The following is a 20,152-nucleotide window of genomic DNA, read 5'->3' as shown; positions in this document are numbered from 1 at the left end:
AGGGGAGATATATTAGTACGTTTCTAGAAGTGATTGTAGTTGTAAAATCATAACTAAAATCTAGTAATTACCTGAGACAATGATGTTTTAATGATTAGAACATTTCACATAAGACCCCTTTTTTAAACCATCAAAGGATGGCTTAGTGATGGACGTTTTGATATCCCTGTAAGAGTTTTTCCAAATCTCACTAGCAACAAATGTTGGAGTGGTCATGAACATGGTTAAAAATGGTGACAGAATAAGTCGGTTAGACTGCGTGCATATGAATAAAAGTCAACAAGGAAAGCCTCATATGTTTACATGTTACTCTTTGTTTAAATCTAAATCTCAAAAAGTATTGTTTTGAAAGGCAAGTTTATTAAAGAGAAATTGGTCAAAATGTCTTTATTCTAGAAAGTGTTTAACAATATGTTAAAAAAATCGTAATTGCAAAAATGTCTCCACTCCTCGTACCAGGCAGGATGCATGATGGTGTGTGCGTGATGGGTGTTACTGAGATAATCATCGAGATAGCCCATTTCTGACGCAACATGCAACACACACCAAGCACCACGCCCCACGCGTGGTGCTTAGTACGTGATGGGTGTTGTATCGAAAACTGAACTTTGAATTGTTATATCTTTTAATTCGTAGCTGCGATTTAGTAACCGTTTTTTTTAATCGTTTACTTTTAAATCGTGTATTTTAACTCGTAAGAACGTAATCTAAGAGATTATTATATTTAATTACTCGTATCTTGATTCACGGGGATAAAAAGGTAATATAACCTCTCATAATTAGTAAGTATATATATGAATAATTCGATTTGGAGGTGCATTAAGATTTGGACGAACTTGGACTAGCCAACAATTATTACCATCGAAGACATTTTTTTTTTTGGATGGATTCCTTCACTGGATCTATTTCCGGTAAGACTCGTCTATATTGTATTATTACTGATGTGCTTTGGTGACTTTGGAGACTAAGGAACGACTCTTTACACGACTCTAATCTAATCAAAGAACGCGAGCTTTTCGACAACATAAGGTTCTCTTCCTTCTCGTGGCTAACGGCAAGAAGCAATTTTGCTCCCAACTGGACATCCCGGCTAAGTAATCCTATGTAATGGTTTTTTTTTTTTTTTTTGCTTGTTAGTTTGTTTCGTGCCTTGTCTTTGTTGTAGCATTTTTGTTTTGCTTTTTTGGCTTTAGCTTCTCGCTACCCGTTAATAAAATCTCAGCCGTTCTAAAAAAGAAAAGAAAAAAAGGTAATAAGTTAGTAATAACTATTCGTGTAATTCTTTTTTTTTTTTCTACGTAGTATTTATTTTTCCATATAGTTCTTAAAAGTTAATCGTGATTTAAAATTTCTCGTTCACGGTCCATTGTCTTCCAGATCAACCGCACAGGGTTGAACAAAAACCAACACAAAAAAATGCTTAAAAAGATTACTACTTTTTCCCGCCATTTCAACTTCCAGAACCAACAACAACAGCAGCAGCCTGTGAAAGAGCAACTTTTAATCATCTTAAAACAATGTATTTCCACCAAAACAGTTCAACAAATTCACACACAAATGCTTATACACTCTATAAACAGACCCAATTTCTTACTAGCCAAACTAATTGATTTAAAAGATTTCAATTACTCTTACAATTTATTCAATTCAATTGACCAGCCAAATGACTACGCTTTCAATGTTATGATCCGTGGACTATCGACTACGTGGCAAAGATTCGATCTTACTTTACAGCTTTATTATAAGATGAAGGGTTTAGGTATAATGGCGAATAACTTTACGTACCCATTTTTATTTATCGCGTGTTCGAATCTTAAGGCGATTGAGCATGGTAGGTTAGGGCATTGTATGGTGCTGAAATGTGGGTTGATTGTAGATGGACACGTCAGACATTCGTTGATTAGTATGTATTCGAGATGTGGTGAGGTACTGTATGCACGCAAGGTGTTTGATGAAATTACTGACAGAGATTTGGTGTCGTGGAATTCGATGATCTCTGGGTATTCGAAGATGGGGTTTTGTAGGGATGCTTTGGAGTTGTTTGAGAAGATGAAAGGTGAAGGATTTGAGCCAGATGAAATGACGATTGTTAGCGTACTTGGGGCTTGTGCAGAGTTGGGGGATTCGAGTTTCGGGAAGTTGGTTGAGGGTTACGTGATGGATAATAGGATGAAGATGAATTCGTATATTGGTTCGGCTTTGATTGGTATGTATGCAAAGTGTGGTGATTTGGTGTCTGCACGGGGGATCTTTGATAAAATGATTAACAAAGATTTGGTGACGTGGAACGCCATGATTACTGGGCAAGTACTTGATTTTTTTTTTCTTGTCTAAATTTGTTGTTTTTTGCTTATTCTAATCTTTTTAACTTTCACATAATAGATATGCTCAAAGTGGATTATCAGATGAAGCAATATCCTTGTTCAATATCATGAAGGATGAAGGTGTAAAAGCAGATCGAATAACATTAAGCGGAGTGCTATCTGCTTGTGCATCAGTTGGTGCTCTTGATGTTGGGAGATCGATAGATGAATATGCATCAGAACGAGGTTTGCAACAAGATATATACGTTGCAACCGCTTTAATCGACATGTACGCAAAATGTGCGACCGTTGACCTTGCGTATAAAGTTTTTAAAAACATGCCTTGCAAGAACACGGTCACATGGAATGCAATGATTTCCGCCCTTGCTTTCAACGGGCGTGCTCATGAGGCTATATCACTATTCGAAGAAATGTCAGAAGAAAATGACGATATTACCCCTGATGATGTAACATTTGTTGGAGTGCTATCTGCATGTGTACATGGTGGAATGGTCAATGAAGGTCGTCACTTTTTTAACTTAATGAGCGCATCCTTTAAATTGGTGCCCAAAATCGAGCATTATTCTTGCATGGTGGATCTTTTATCAAGAGCAGGTCGCGTTTACGAAGCATGGGATTTTATTCAGAAAATGCCTGAAAAACCCGACGAGATTGCATTAGGCGCGTTGCTTGGGGCGTGTCAGAAAGCTGGTAATTTGGATGTTAGTGAAAAGGTCATGCAGCTTTTGCTAGAGATTGAACCTACAAATTCCGGGAATTATGTAATTTCGTCACAAATATATGCAAATTCGAAGAGGTGGGATGATTCAGCTAAGATGAGATTACTCATGAGACGAAACGGTATCGTTAAAGTTCCTGGTTCTAGTTGGATTGAGATCGATGCTCGGGTTCACGAGTTTCATGTGGGCGACTCGTTACATATATATTCAGAAGACATTTATCAGTTGCTTGACTTTCTGTATGCTGAGATGAAGTTGAAGGGCAAAATGGTAAATAAGAACGTTGCGGAAGGCAATTATAAGGTGGGTAATATTTTCTTTCGTAAAATATGAGGTTAACTTCCCATTTTCTTATTTAGTTGTTGTTGTGATGTAACATACTTTCGTAGCTTCCCATTTTTTTTTCTTTTATTTCGGTTTGAAGAAACTATATGATAACTTTGATAGATACCGAAGAATTCAATGGAAATGTTCTGAAGAAAGCAAATGAATTTAACCGAAGGATTAATTCTTCTGAGCAAAAAAACTAGTTTGTTGACTATATGACTGGTGTTACTTCATCCTGACCAGGTTTGTAACTTTATATAGTACAAAAATGTATGTATAACTGCATATACAAACACACCCTGTCTAGTCTATCTTTCACAACACCTTCTCGGTACTAATATGTGTTTGCAAGAATTCAACATGTCAAGCAGGAATCGATAAAAATGATTAAGGGAGAAGATTTGGAAGGAAAAAAAAAAGAAAAGTATGAGGTGTCTCACACACACAGGAATTGAGCTATCATCAATCGTATATTCTCGTCATACGGGTTGCAGATTGACTTATCTTACCTGCTTATTATGACTCACAAAGTATCATCAAATGATGTAGATATTCTAACTTTGGCAAATCGAAGATCTTGTACTTTAAACCTCAGCGAACTGCTTCCTGGTTAGTTCTCGCTGCATATCTCAGGTTATAAATTGTTTGTCATTGATATTATATATAATATATTGTATCAGATCTTTCATAATATGTTATTTATTGAATTAAATTATTTAAATATTGTAAGAGTTTTTTGGTGGGAAGTTATTGGTGGGAGTTTTTTTGGTTGGAAGTTTTTGGTGGGAGTTTTTTGGTGGGAATTGTTTTGGAGGGAGTTTTGTGGAGGGAATTTTGGTGGGAATGTTTGACTATAAATATGTAGTCATTGTGTAAGAAGAAAGGTGGAAGAGGTAGAGATAAAAATAGAGAGTTTATGAGAGTCATCTAACTCCGTCCCGTTTGGTGGTCTCGGTGATTCAATAACGATGGGAGCGAATTCCGTTATTGTAATCAACCGTTGTGAGAGTTGTTGAGAGGTACGTGATAATATTCAAGAGTGTTGTAATGAGCGTTCATTCTTGTAATATTGTTCGTATATAGTTGAATTTAAGTGGCCGCTGGTCCCGTGGTTTTTACTCTCCCTTGAGAGGTTTTCCACGTAAAATGTTGTTTGTGTATTACTTTTATGTTGTGTCGATTTATTATTTACTTATACATGGTTGTGTGGTTCTTAATGTGATGGGGATCGATCTCGAAAGTGATATGTGTGCGGGTTCGATCCCAACATAATATACCATAAAGTACATTCACTAATTATTACAGTATTTTATTAGAAGATTTTATTTCCCTTGCTTTTGTTGAATTTTTCATTAATGTTCACTTTTATATCAACTAGGTTGGGTTTAGATCATTTAACTTTAATAATAAGAAGGTTTTGTGCATTCGGGATAGGTGACTTTCGACACATTTGCTTTTGAGAGTTTTTTTTTTTTTTAATCGTTCGACTATTTCCTTTTACAAGCATACGAAAGAAGTTGGTGTTCTGGAATATATATGTATTACAATTAGTGCTTGATGGTTAATAGATCGTTATTACAAGTTATTTAATTATAAATATAATGTTACTCCAAACTAATATAATTTGGTTATTTTGCAGTAACAAGAGAGAGAATCAGCTTAAGAAAACAATCTGATGCATCATTTGAAGTTATTCAACAAATGAATAGTTGATAATTTAGACAGATATAGTTGTGCTTCCATTAATGGTCTGAAGAACTTTGAAGATGGACAACTATGGTAGACACAAGGGAAATTAGAAATAATAACATCTTGGTTACTTAATCCTTTGCTTGGCCAAAATGGGAATACAATTTCTAGATGAAGAATAATGACGATGGCAAGATATGACAATTCAGCCAGTGACGCGGTATTAGCATGAATGCATTGAAATAATAGTTTTTTTAGTGTCATATATAAAAAAGTATATCATGTATTCATTCATGGTTTTATATTGTAGGTCAGATCTACCTGGATTTTGAGTACCTAGCTAGTTCTATACAGTTGATAATGTTCTTGGTTTAGATTGCATTTTTCATATGTGACAATGATTAGCAAACGTTTTATCAATTTGGAAGGATGTTGTAATCGAACGATATATTGCATAAAACAGGTTACAACCCTTGTGGGACATGGAGAATAATGCTGATGTCATGGGTTAAATCTATGCCACATGATCCTTTAAGGCCGGATGCAATGGTCCGCCACTCACATCAGTAACGATCCGCCACCCATTCACCACCGTTGGCAACAAATCGTGAGCGGGTCCGCCAGTTTGGCCTGCAACGAGGGTAACGGTCCTTTGGTGGCCCCCTTTGTGACAGATTTTTTTTTTTTTTTTTTTTTTAATTTGCAACGGGTTTTCATCATCATCTTAAATTCATCATCATCTTCATCAATTTGAAAAGCTTGTCGCTAGATTTTAGAGTTGTAAGAAATTAGGGAAACAAAGCTTAACCAAAACGAAACTTTGTTGTAAGAAATTAGGGAAACGATCCTTGTTGCTAGATGTTAGAGTTGCAAGAAATCTGAAATGCAAAGCTTAAATTCATCATCATCTTCATCAATTTGAAAACTAGGGTTCTTGGATGTGTGTGAGTGTTTTGGGTCGTGAACCAGAGAGGGAGAAGGGGACTAACGAGTCAGGGAAAAAATAAAAGAATTTTGATATTTGCTAACTTAGATAAATGATAAAATCTTTACCCGATAACACACGGGTATTTAACTATTATCTGAAATCTTACGTACCTCGTTCGGTAACTCAAACGAAGTCCAATTTTAACAAACGAATGTAATGTTTTATTTTTAATAATGTAATGTTTTTATTTTATGTAAAAAAATGTTATTTATATTTATGTATTGTATTTAAATAATAATTTTAAATTGATTAAAGCTTGAAATGGAGTGTATAATGGTGAGGGTTTAGTGAAAGGAATGTGAAAGGAATGTTAAAGTGTTTGTGCTGATGTGGCACTGATATGGCGGATAAAAGTTGTGTTAAAATCATGAACCATTGCATGTGGCCTAACCATGAATTATGTGATTTTTTTCCCCTCTCATGTTAGCTATAAGACGGCGGGGTCACCAGTTTTAACTTTTTCTTGCACAAACAAACTCGCAAATCATTTTTTGTGCATTTTCATTAAGATTTTACAAATTTCTTCGTTCAAACTTGTCCAGGATATCTCGGGGTCAACACTCGCGGGCGACAAGCACTAATCCTTTATGCTCGAAACTTGCCCGTCATGATTCTTTTTACCCATCGCAACCCTGGATACCTACGAGCTGCGGCAAACCCGCTGGTTTAGAAAAGATATTCCCTCCGTCCCATCTTAAGTGTCCAATGTTGACTTTTCAAAGACTTTCTTTGTCAACTTTGACCGTAAATATTTTTATTTGTGTTATATAATATTTGATAAACATTATATGGAATGAAAACACATTGAAAACTCAATTCATTCATATAATTTTCATCAAATATTATAAAGCACAATTAAAAATATTTACGTTCAAAGTTGACCAAGAAAGACTTTGAAAAGTCAACAGTGACAGTTAAGATGAGACGGAGGAAGTACATATTAACTAAGTCGTTCCAACGGATACTCACGACCAGCATACAAAGCCGCAAATAATTATAGATTCGCATTGAAATGTTTCAATCGTTTTGGGTTGTTTAGGCTGGTTTGGTGAGTGATTTCAAATCATTATGGTAGTGGCTTATCATTGATGGATTTTACGTGGTGATTTGTTGGCTTCAAGTAGTTAGCTCGGTTTTTATAAATGGGCTGGGTGATTGGCTTCGGTTGATGATTTAATGTGGATTTGGTCGGTGTTCCTAGATAGATCCAACTGTTTTGGTTTGTGTTTTGAGTGGTTTCGGCTTGGCAATGTTAGGTGGATTAAGTTTGTCGGTTTTGAGGTTGTTTAAAGTGTTTTCAGGTGGTTACCAACTTACCAAGTCGCGGGTTTTTGATGGTTCTAATTAATTGTGTGATGACCCGTCCTAATCCATCCGATGAAGTCCATATGGATTATAAACGATTCACAACAGTTGATTACATCGCGAGGTATTTGACCTCTATATGATACATTTTACAAACATTGCATTCGTTTTTGAAAAGACAATCTTTCATTACATCGAAAGTTGACAACATGCATACCATTTCGTAATATATCTTACTATAATTGACTTAGTAATAATCTTGATGAACTCAACGACTCGAATGCAACGTTTTTTGAAATATGTCATGAATGACTTCAAGTAATATCTCTAAGATGAGCAAATGCACAGCGGAAGATTTCTTTCGTACCTGAGAATAAACATGCTTTAAAGTGTCAACCAAAAGGTTGGTGAGTTCATTAGTTTAACATAAATAATCATTTCATCATTTTAATAGACCACAAGATTTTTATTTCTCATAAATATACGTCCCATACATAGAGACAAAAATAATCATTCATATGGATTGACACCTGGTAACCGACATTAACTAGATGCATATAAGAATATCCCCATCATTCCGGGATCCTCCTTCGGACATGATATAAATTTCGAAGTACTAAAGCATCTGGTACTTTGGATGGGGCTTGTTGGGCCCGATAGATCTATCTTTAGGATTCGCGTCAATTAGGGTGTCTGTTCCCTAATTCTTAGATTACCAGACTTAATAAGAAGGGGCGTATTCGATTTCGATAATTCAACCATAGAATGTAATTTCACGTACTTATGTCTATTTCGTAAAACAATTATAAAAGCAGCGCATGTACTCTCAGTCCCAAAAATATATATTGCAAAAGCATTTAAAAGGGGAGCAAATGAAACTCACTATAATGTATTTTGTAGTAAAAATACATATGACGACATTGAACAATGCAGGGTTGGCCTTGGATTCACGAACCTATATCATTTGTATATTTATATTAAAACATATAATCGTAATTGAATAATTTCATATATTATAACTTATGTTATATATATATATATATATATATATATATATATATATATATATATATATATATATATATATATATATATATATATATATATATATATATATTCTAATGCGTGTATATAATTAAAATAGTTAACATTTATATAGTTATATATATACATATGATTAATAATATATTAAAAATCCATAATTTGTTATATGTAAATATTTATATAAATAATCTTAATGTATATGATTATATGTAATGTTATGGCAGTGTATTAAGTATACTCTTATATAGGAAATACTGTTATAGTAATATTGTTACTAATAACAATCTATTTGATAATTTTATTAATATTATAAGTTTTGATAAAAAAATAATAATAATAATAATAATAATAATAATAATAATAATAATAATAATAATAATAATAATAATAAAAGGATACTAATACTAATATTAATGATAATAAAACTAGTTTGCGTTATTTTTATAGTAATGATAATAATGATAATCCTAATTATGATAATACTTATACTAGTAGTTAAAATAATAAAATTACATTTTTAAACGATAACATTTATATTAATAACAACATTAGAAATCATATTTGTACTTGTAATCCTAATAATAATAAGTGAACTTTCTATCATAATACCTATTTTAGTAATAATAATCTTAACAATTATAATACTAATATTAATCCTATAGGATATTAATAATACTAACACTAGTAATACTTATAATAATAATAATAATAATAATAATATCTGTTAGTAATACTTTTAACAATAATAATAATAATAATAATAATAATAATCATAGTGATAACAATAATAATCATAATAATAATAAAAATAATAATAATAATAATATCAAATTATACCTTGGTAGTATTAAAAAAAATTAGACTGCCTGGGACGAGACTCGAACCCGCGACCTCCTCCTACACAATAGCACCCTCAACCATCGGACCATGTCTGTTTTTCTGTTTTAACTCTCTTTCCGTTTATACTTAACCCGTATACTTCCTGACTTCATCTTCTTCCTTCCTTTCCCAAACCCAATCGACTAACATCTCAATTCCTAACCTCATTAATTAATTGATATAACATAGAAACGGTAAATACTCGATGATAACAATTAACAGCAGAGAAAAAAAAATTGATTTCCATTACGCGATCGTATTAGACAAATGTTAAAACACGAAATAACTTTCAAATCAATCCTAGAATCTATTCCAATCATCAATTTAATCAGAAATAGCAGCTAGAATTCGAATTTGATTATTGTTCATACGATTTGACTTTTTGAAACAAGAGTTTGACTCGTAAATTCGACTTTGATATTGTGAATTAAGAATTGAAATTTTGCAGAAATCTTCAATGGAGGATTCCTAACACTTATGTATTATTAGATTTTGATGATTGTTTCGAAAACGAATTTTTGTAAAAAATTTAACAAGAACAGGAGACGAATGAATTTCTTTTTAATCTTTCTATTTTCTTATGATGTTTAATCGAGATGCAGTTAGTTAATGAATACCCAATGGATTGTATGACTTAGCAGCAATAATTAAAAAAAAAATTTGTTTTGTTGTGGAAGGAAGTCGACAGAGAGCTTCACGGGTAGAGAAGTAACAAAAAAAAAATATATCTAATAGTGAAAAATACAACTGGTACGCGGTGTATATATCTATATTTATATTTTATAATAGATTTTAATATTTAATAATTACCTTAATAATAATAATATTATTAATAATTAATAATAATATCAAATCCTATAATACTAATAACAATAAAAATAATGGTAAAAAAAATAATAGAATATAACGATAATAATACTTTTAAATAAAAATGATAGTTTTTAGTAATAATAATAATAACTTAAAATTATAACTTTATTACTAATTATAATGATATAACAAATTTGATGTATCAATTCTATATATAATATCAAATAACCATATATTAATATTAACATTAATATTAATACTAATATTAATAATGAAAGTGAATATGATACTATTAATATGACATTATATTTTAATTTGTAATTAAATATATTAATGTTGTAGTTTATTAATCACATGATATTTAATAATTACATATAATATATTACCTTTACATTTTATTACTTATGTATTACTTATTCTATATAATAACATATTTTAGATATTTAACATTTATATTTTATATATATAACAACATTCATATTATATTAATTGCGTATAGACTTCCTATATCTATTTATATATTTATTTTAATAACATCTTAATTATTCTATTTATTATTTTACATTTTTAATTCTTATTGGTTAAAATATACTTTATTAATTTTAAAATATATACCTATCTTTCACATGTATATATATATATATATATATATATATATATATATATATATATATATATATATATATATATATATATATATATATATATATATATATATGTATATATATATGTATATATATATGTGTATATATATATATGTATATATATATATATATATATATATATATATATATATATATATATATATATATATATATATATATATTACACAATTGTTCGTTAATCGTCGGTAATAGTCACAGGTCAAATGAATTCATGTAAACAGTTTCAAAAGTTTTAAGACTCAACATTACAAACTTTACTTATCGTGTCGAATTCATATAAAGATTAAGTTTAAATTTGGTCGAAAATTCCCGGGTCGTCACAGTACCTACCCGTTAAAGAAATTTCGTCCCGAAATTTGAGTGAGGTGGTCATGGTTAACAATAAAAATGTTTTCATGACGAAAATTGAGTTGGTAAATAGAGTTTTATCATCATTGAGTAATATGGATAAAACAATTTGATTACTCGAAACGTGCGAGTGAAGCTATCACAAAAGATTGAAATAGGAAAAGTAAAGATTCGTCTTAACTTTTGACAGAGTCAGGGTTGAATATAGAAAATAAGGTTCGTCTTAACTTTTGACGTCGTCTTGGTTGAATTTCGAAATTCAAGGGATTTATAGAAAATCTTCGAAATCAAAAAGATTTGATCCTTCGGTGAGTAAGAAATTTAAGATCTCTATAATTAAATACGGTGATCTGCCTCGATTACACTGTCTGATATTTCCATTATAAATTAAGCTCTTCCGTTCCATTATTCTCACCATTTCTATACTTTCTTTCTTAGTTCATACATCCAAAAGATTGTGAAAATGCTTAATATAGTTCTAATTCTTGATATTTTCCTAATTATCATTTCTATCATCCATCTTTTCAATCTTCTATTAGAAAAATCTGTTTCCTTCTATTATTACTTTGGGATGATACTATTCTTAATTCTACCGTGTCTTTATATTGCTATTCGTATTAATATCCACAGTTTGTAACCTCCGTGTTGCTATTGGGTTTTATATTTTCTCTTATATTTTAGAGCTCTTTGCCTTTTTATTATCCTCTCGACCTCTAGTAAAGCGAGTAATGGTCCAGAATTCGTAAGTATGGAGTTTCGAATGGTCCAGAATTCGTAAGTATGGAGTTTCGAATGAACTTAATGTTCTAAACAAGAAAGAACGTAATAGCACGATTTTGATTTGTCAAATTACCCGAATCGCTGAGAATAGAACTATCAAGAATATATTCTCTTAATAGTTCTGAAGTTAAGCAGAATGAAAGAGTTATGTAACATGGCACATGATGACGTTATGATCTGTGAATCATCATGTTCCATTAGAAACTCAGCATGACCTACTGTAATATAATCACGTTGATCAAGTGTCATTATATTATACTAACTCATGCATCAGTTCCTAACATTACTTCAATAACATTCATATTTTAAGCTCGAAAGTTTACAGAATATAGAAACTAATAGTTTCTATATGACGTAACACTGATGACACGAAGAGATTAATGATTTCAGATAAGAACAGTTATGAAAATATCTTCAGAAATATGGAGGATATTTATAATGAAAGATACGATGATATCTTGGAATTTCTAATATCGATGGATGATGAAGAAGATTTATCCGTAAGGATTTAGATTCAGAAGCAAGGTATTCGCTAAAGATTTCATCAAAAACAGAATCATCAGATTCTTTAAATACAGAGTTTGGTCCTTGTATTTGTCTTTGGTCTCCTTCGTGGTTAGCTCAATCCGTTTTCCAGTTCCAAATTTTCTGAGATTTTCCAACATACTATTCTTTATCATTAAACTTCCGACGATTAAGGTCGTTTACAGTTTTTGTTGCTTCATTCAACTTTTTAAAATTCAGAGCATTAACTCGCAGACTGTGTGCTTTTCAGAATTTCCGAATGAAAGATCATAATTCTAAGAGATAAATGTTATATATATATAACTGTTGATGTAGATATGCTGTGAGTTTTCAAAGTACTGATTACTGATTCCCGGTAATTGGTATGGCAGTTCTCGTTACAAGATGCGGATGAGTATATGATAGGGTTTCAATGAATAAATATAATGATTTATCAGAGAGATTTAAGCCAAGGAGCAACGAGGTTGTTGGTACGTCTGCTGGTAATATGATAGAATATAAAAGGTTTCCCGGTAACAATAAAAAAAAACACACACATATATATATCAAGGTTATAGTAAGGTTAATCCGAATGAAAGTCGAAGTTGTCTTGCTGAAGCTGTGACAAAATTTGCTAATTTTGAAAAGGGATTGCAAGTTATTTTCGGTATTAACAATGCCAAAGGAACTAGCACAGATACGCGTTAAACGTTTACTCAGGTTTCGAGTATTTTCAGGTGCATAACTATATGCATAAATCTTTCTTTTGCAGATGAAGTGCGGTTGGTTCATCTTCTCAGTTGTTTCTTAATTGAGAGGTTTCAAGAATCATGAAAGATTTGAACGCATATTGTAATCGTCGAGATATAAATGAAGTTTAAGATGAATTCAAGTGGCAAACTTGAAGAATGTTTAGTTTCATATGTTATAATCAATATTTTAATTCATTTTAATTGTCCAATGTTATTAGTCCACAGTCGATAGTCCACAGTAACAGTCTAATAATTCATATATAGTTTAATATACAATATTCGAATTAATTAATACGTGTCGTGACCCGTATACGTCTCAGACTCGATCACAACTCAAATTATATATATTATTGTAGAATCAACCTCAACCCTGTATAGAGAACTCAATCATTACTGCATATAGAGTGTCTATGGTTATTCCAAATAATATATATAAATGCGTCGATATGATATGTCAAAACCTTGTATACGTGTCTCGATATTTAAAGTGCGTAAAATAAATACAGAAATTAAATGACGATAAATAAAATGCATAAAGTAAATAACAGAAATTAAATAACGATAAATAAAATTGCGAGAATATAAACTGATATAAATAAATTGCGATAAAATAAAATGTGATACAGAATTAACAGTTAGCTAGGATCTTGTTAGCGTGGTTTCTTAACAAAATTTCATATTGTTAGTTAGTCTGTTTCTAATCAATTTTTATTGTGTCCATTATTTCTTCATTATGCCACTTGTTGGATTCTGATAGGTCAAAATTTAAATATGAAATTGAATGAAATTGGTTATTCTGCGATGAACGGATATGTATATATGTGGATGTAAATAAGATAGTAAATGACTGTTGAATCAGATTCGAAGAATATACAGTGTAACTTATTAATGTGAAATCTAAATATTCCTCGGGTATTACCTACCTGTTAAAAATATTTTCATCATTAACATTTTGTACAAAAGAATTTTTAATTACAATCTTTATGAAAACATATATATATATATATATATATATTCTTCAGATGTAATCATGGATTTAATGAGTTAACATGATATTGAACTCATTTAGTTTTTGGTTGGAACTAGAATAAATAATCTCTAAAAATTTAGAGATTACTTATTCGCCATGTCGAACGAAGATAAATGAGGTAGAACGATACGTAGAACGAAGATCATACTTGTAGTACAGATGGTGATATTGAGGCATGGATTGTTTATGGTGCTGGTGCTGTTAATGATGGTACTATTGGTGCCGGTGATGTTGCTGAAGCTGGTAAATTTTGCACCATATTCTCCAAATTTATTTTTCGAGCGCGAAGTTTGTTGACTTCTTTTATTATTCCGGGATGGTTGTCGGTTGGAACGAGCGAATAAATAAGGTTTATAATCTGAGATATTATGTAATCATGATGAGATATTCAAAAAATGAGGGTGAAAATGATATTTCGGACTGGTTCACCGGTAAGTGCTTCAGGTTCTATGCCAAGAGGTAAATTCGGTTGGTGGAAGAGATCGCCTTTTTCGCATCTCCATTGCTTAAGTCGACTACGAACCCATCAGATGAATTGGGGATGACTGATTGGTTGATTCATTCCGGTGACGCTGATAGGTGAAACTCCATATCGGAATAGCTGTCGGAATCCGAGGAATTCGAACTGGTTGAGGGATTCATATCGTACGATTAGATGAAGGACTTTTTGATAAGAAATAGATTATAGGATGTAGATTAGTACCCTGTAATACATAATTTACATATGCATATATAATACTAAAATCCTATAAGTTACGGAGGAATCTACGGAAGCTGTCAGACAAAGGTAACAATAACATATACGCTAAGATATGAATTTATCTATACACTGTCTATGCAATAGAGGCAGTAAGACGTGTCTAGACTTTAAGGATGATAAGCAAAATAATTTTTGACACTAAATGATAAGTAAAACTTTTGACATGCAGACACGGTCGAAGTCCAGACTCACTAATGCATCTAAACTACTACTAGTTAGACACTCTAATGTAAGACCTGGTTTGCTAAGACCACTGCTCTGATACCAACTGTGATGACCCGTTGTGACGATTGCTCCAAATCCATATGGACGAACACGTCATTCATTGATTTCATTGCGAGGTATTTGACCCCTATGTGATACATTTTGTAACATTGTATTCGTTTGAAAAGGTATTTCATAAATGAATATATAAATTCCAGGTTTTTAACATCTGATGATTCCTACGTATAGACAATCACCATTTAAATGGTTTACAATAATACATCTGTTGACAATACAGTCAAAATAAGATACATGGTAATGGTTTGGTGAATGCAAGTTTCTTGTATATAGCATGTATGACTCCAAGCACATATCTTGTATCACGTATAAGCAAACAGCGGAAGACTTCTAGAATCCTGAGAATAAACATGCTTCAAGTGTCAACACAAAGGTTGGTGAGTTCATAGTTTTAATATTACACATAATCCGTATATCAATGTGGATTACAAAAGTTCAGTTGTTTTATTCAAAACGTTTATCAATAGGTTTTACATAAAAGGTGGATCACAAGATTTCAGTTGTTTCATCCGAAACGTTTATCAATCGGTTCTACAAAATTGAGCACCCTGGTAACTAAACTTTAACGTTTATATAATTTGTACCCTTTGTATAATCATCTTAATAATACACGCAAACCAACGTGTACGCTTCTCAAATAGCATACGTCCGTTAAAAGGCTAGTGCTCTAGCTCGGACGGGGATATCAAGCCCTATGGATCCATATACTACTACTCGCGCCCACCAGTTCTTATAACTGGCAGTTACTAGTTACCAAAGCTAAGGGATTTTCGGTTCAAACTCAGTGTAGAATTTAGTATGTACTTGTATCCATTGCGTTTAAAATAAAGTGCATGTATTCTCAGCCCAAAAATATATTGCAAAAGCAATTAAAAAGGGATCAATGAAACTCACGCATATAAATATTGTATATCGGTTAATAAAGCATTTGCATGTATTCTCAGCCCAAAAATGTAGAGAGTAAAAGGGATCCTATGAAACTCACGCATATAAATATTGTATATCGGTTAATAAAGCATTTGCATGTATTCTCAGCCCAAAAATGTAGAGAGTAAAAGGGATCTTATGAAACTCACTGTTTAATATTGATATACAATATTGTAGGAAAGCACGTAGACGCATCGGAGATGATAAACACGAGGTTTGATTCACAAAAATATCCCCGAACATTACCCATAATTTTTTTGGCAATAACCCATAATTTTCTTAGCTCTAGCTCGCTTGGAAACCATTTTGAAAGTGACAAGCTCATAACCTCGTCGTAGTATTTTATGTATAATACTAATTAATAATAATAATAAGATTAATAATAATAATAATAATAATAATAATAATAATAATAATAATAATAATAATAAAAAAAAAATAAATACGGAGTAATATGTATGTGTGTGTGTTAATGTGTCGAGCAAAATGCCATTTTATAGCATCAGGCCAGACTTTTGCCTCCATGCGATCGCATGGATTTATAGGCTTGTGGCCATGCGATCGCATGGCCTCAGATTCCAGCTCACAAATTTTTGTTTTCTTGTTTGTCGACATAATATTAAATTAATATAAATATAATATATATAATTTATATAATTAATTATATATTATATTAAATTCACGTGCATAGTTGACTTGTAATTTTTGTTCCGATAAGTCGTACGTCATCACTCGACTTATGTCCCGGTTCCGGTTTTTCGAATGTCCTTTCGTACCTTTAGAACACTTACATTTTACGTTTCGTGTCACGTACCTTTGTCAAAATATAGCCTTAAATTATTCATAAACTATACCACTCATAGTATAACTTAAACTTTCAAATGTTTTGGTCATTTACTTCTATAAATCATCGTCTCGCTATTTGTTAATATATATATAATATATACATTTTCATTTTGAAATAGTGTTTACTGTAGCAATTCACTGTAGCAAAGTCAAATTTTACTGTAGCAAATAGTGATTTTCGAAAACACTGTAGCATTTTGAGTAATGTGGCAATTTGAAAACACTGTAGCAAATTAGTGTTTAACTGGTTCATCTTAAACGCTTTAGTTAACTTATCTAAATATCAATTGAATCAATAAACGAATGTTACTATCGTTTATTATATATATGTATATATCTTTTTAATATACATAAATCAGTTTTAAATACACATTGGAAGTTATTTATAAATAAATTTTAATAATAAATATTTCAACTTATCATATACATTCAAATAGATATTTAAACCAATAAGTTTAATGTACGGTATCAAACAATTAATACATTGTTACCTTTTCATGTTATAGTATATATGTATCTATTTACATATAATTGTTCGCGAATCGTCGAAAACAACAGAAGGGTATTTAAATATATAAAAGTAATTCAAAAATTTTGAGATTAAGTTTTACAGACTTTGCTTATCGTGTCAGAAATGTTAATCATACAAAGATTAAGTTTAAATTTAGTCGAAATTTCTGGGTCATCACACCCGTCCTAATCCATCCGGACGAAGTCTATATCGATTATAAACGATTCACAACAGTTGATTACATCGCGAGGTATTTGACCTCTATATGATACATTTTACAAACATTGCATTCGTTTTTGAAAAGACAATCTTTCATTACATCGAAAGTTGACAACATGCATACCATTTCGTAATATATCTTACTATAATTGACTTAATAATAATCTTGATGAACTCAACGACTCGAATGCAACATTTTTTGAAATATGTCATGAATGACTCCAAGTAATATCTCTAAGATGAGCAAATGCACAGCGGAAGATTTCTTTCGTACCTGAGAATAAACATGCTTTAAAGTGTCAACCAAAAGGTTGGTGAGTTCATTAGTTTAACATAAATAATCATTTCATCATTTTAATAGACCACAAGATTTTTATTTCTCATAAATATACGTCCCATACATAGAGACAAAAATAATCATTCATATGGATTGAACACCTGGTAACCGACATTAACTAGATGCATATAAGAATATTCCCATCATTCCGGGATCCCCCTTCGGACATGATATAAATTTCGAAGTACTAAAGCATCCGGTACTTTGGATCGGGCTTTTTGGGCCCGATAGATCTATCTTTAGGATTCGCGTCAATTAGGGTGTCTGTTCCCTAATTCTTAGATTACCAGACTTAATAAGAAGGGGCATATTCGATTTCGATAATTCAACCATAGAATGTAATTTCACGTACTTGTATCTATTTCGTAAAACAATTATAAAAGCAGCGCATGTATTCTCAGTCCCAAAAATATATATTGCAAAAGCATTTAAAAAGGGAGTAAATGAAACTCACTATACTGTATTTTGTAGTAAAAATACATATGACGACATTGAACAATGCAGGGTTGGCCTTGGATTCACGAACCTATATCATTTGTATATTTATATTAAAACATATAATCGTAATTGAACAATTTCATATATTATAACTTATGTTATATTATATATATATATATATTCTAATTCGTGTATATAATTAAAATAGTTAACATTTATATAGTTATATATATACATATGATTAATAATATATTAAAAATCCATAATTTGTTATATGTAAATATTTATATAAATAATCTTAATGTATATGATTATATGTAATGTTATGGTAGTGTATTAAGTATACTCTTATATAGGAAATACTGTTATAGTAATATTGTTACTAATAACAATCTATATGATAATTTTATTAATATTATAAATTTTGATAAATAATAATAATAATAATAATAATAATAATAATACTAATAATTATAAAAGGATACTAATACTAATATTATTGATAATAAAACTAGTTTGCGTTATTTTTATAGTAATGATAATAATGATAATCCTAATTATGATAATACTTATACTAGTAGTTAAAATAATAAAATTACATTTTTAAACGATAACATTTATATTAATAACAACATTAGAAATCATATTTGTACTTGTAATCCTAATAATAATAAGTGAACTTTCTATCATAATACCTATTTTAGTAATAATAATCTTAACAATTATAATACTAATATTAATCCTATAGGATATTAATAATACTAACACTAGTAATACTTATAATAATAATAATAATAATAATATTTGTTAGTAATACTTTTAACAATGATAATAATAATAATAATAATCATAGTGATAACAATAATAATCATAATAATAAAAATAATAATAATAATAATAATAATAATATCAAATTATACCTTGGTAGTATTAAAAAAATTTAGACTGCCCGGGACGAGACTCGAACCCGCGACCTCCTCCTACACACTAGCACCCTCAACCATCGGACCATGTCTGTTTTTCTGTTTTAACTCTCTCTCCGTTTATACTTAACCCGTATACTTCCAGACTTCATCTTCTTCCTTCCTTTCCCAAACCCAATCGACTAACATCTCAATTCCTAACCTCATTAATTAATTGATATAACATAGAAACGGTAAATACTCGATGATAACAATTAATAGCAGAGAAAAAAAAATTGATTTCCATTACGCGATCGTATTAGACAAATGTTAAAACACGAAATAACTTTCAAATCAATCCTAGAATCTATTCCAATCATCAATTTAATCAGAAATAGCAGCTATAATTCTAATTTGATTATTGTCCATACGATTTGACTTTTTGAAACAAGAGTTTGACTCGTAAATTCGACTTTGATATTGCGAATTAAGAATTGAAATTTTGCAGAAATCTTCAATGGAGGATTCCTAACACTCCTGTATTATTAGATTTTGATGATTGTTTCGAAAACGAATTTTTGTAAAAAATTTAACAAGAACAGGAGACGAATGAATTTCTTTTTAATCTTTCTGTTTTCTTATGATGTTTAATCGAGATGCAGTTAGTGAATGAATACCCAATGGATTGTATGACTTAGCAGCAATAATTAAAAAAAATTTTGTTTTGTTATGGACGGAAGTCGACAGAGAGCTTCACGGGTAGAGA

The 20,152-nt window shown here is 30.8% G+C and overlaps 1 protein-coding gene across 3 annotated transcripts; it reads left to right on the top strand.

Annotated features, from left to right (window-relative positions):
* The first annotated feature begins 1,385 nt into the window (after positions 1-1,385).
* LOC139891993 (pentatricopeptide repeat-containing protein At2g34400-like) lies at positions 1,386-5,449 on the top strand. Of its 3 annotated transcripts, none has more exons than XM_071875015.1 (5): positions 1,386-2,303; positions 2,383-3,346; positions 3,491-3,613; positions 3,742-3,979; positions 5,010-5,449. In XM_071875015.1, the coding sequence occupies exons 1-3, from the start codon at positions 1,417-1,419 to the stop codon at positions 3,518-3,520; spliced, it is 1,881 nt and encodes a 626-aa protein (XP_071731116.1). In that variant the 5' UTR covers positions 1,386-1,416; the 3' UTR covers positions 3,521-3,613; positions 3,742-3,979; positions 5,010-5,449. The 3 variants fall into 3 exon arrangements, with proteins under 3 accessions (XP_071731116.1, XP_071731117.1, XP_071731115.1); XM_071875016.1 differs by having other exon boundaries at positions 3,491-3,979; positions 5,010-5,279; positions 5,370-5,403; XM_071875014.1 differs by having other exon boundaries at positions 3,491-3,979.
* Positions 5,450-20,152: the final 14,703 nt, after the last annotated feature.

Source organism: Rutidosis leptorrhynchoides, chromosome 2, assembly GCF_046630445.1.
Source record: "Rutidosis leptorrhynchoides isolate AG116_Rl617_1_P2 chromosome 2, CSIRO_AGI_Rlap_v1, whole genome shotgun sequence".
NCBI classification, from domain to species: Eukaryota; Viridiplantae; Streptophyta; class Magnoliopsida; order Asterales; family Asteraceae; genus Rutidosis; species Rutidosis leptorrhynchoides.
Note: the sequence above shows the minus strand (reverse complement) of the source record. Positions and strands in the feature narration are given on the sequence as shown.

What these genes read in the sequence shown, in the direction of transcription:
- LOC139891993 (XM_071875015.1), top strand. Translation starts at nt 1,417, where the DNA reads ATGCTTAAAAAGATTACTACTTTTTCCCGCCATTTCAACTTCCAGAAC. An exon ending in TGGAACGCCATGATTACTGG is followed by an intron (nt 2,304 to 2,382) that starts GCAAGTACTTGA and finishes TTCACATAATAG; the next exon opens with ATATGCTCAAAGTGGATTAT. An exon ending in TTGCGGAAGGCAATTATAAG is followed by an intron (nt 3,347 to 3,490) that starts GTGGGTAATATT and finishes TAACTTTGATAG; the next exon opens with ATACCGAAGAATTCAATGGA.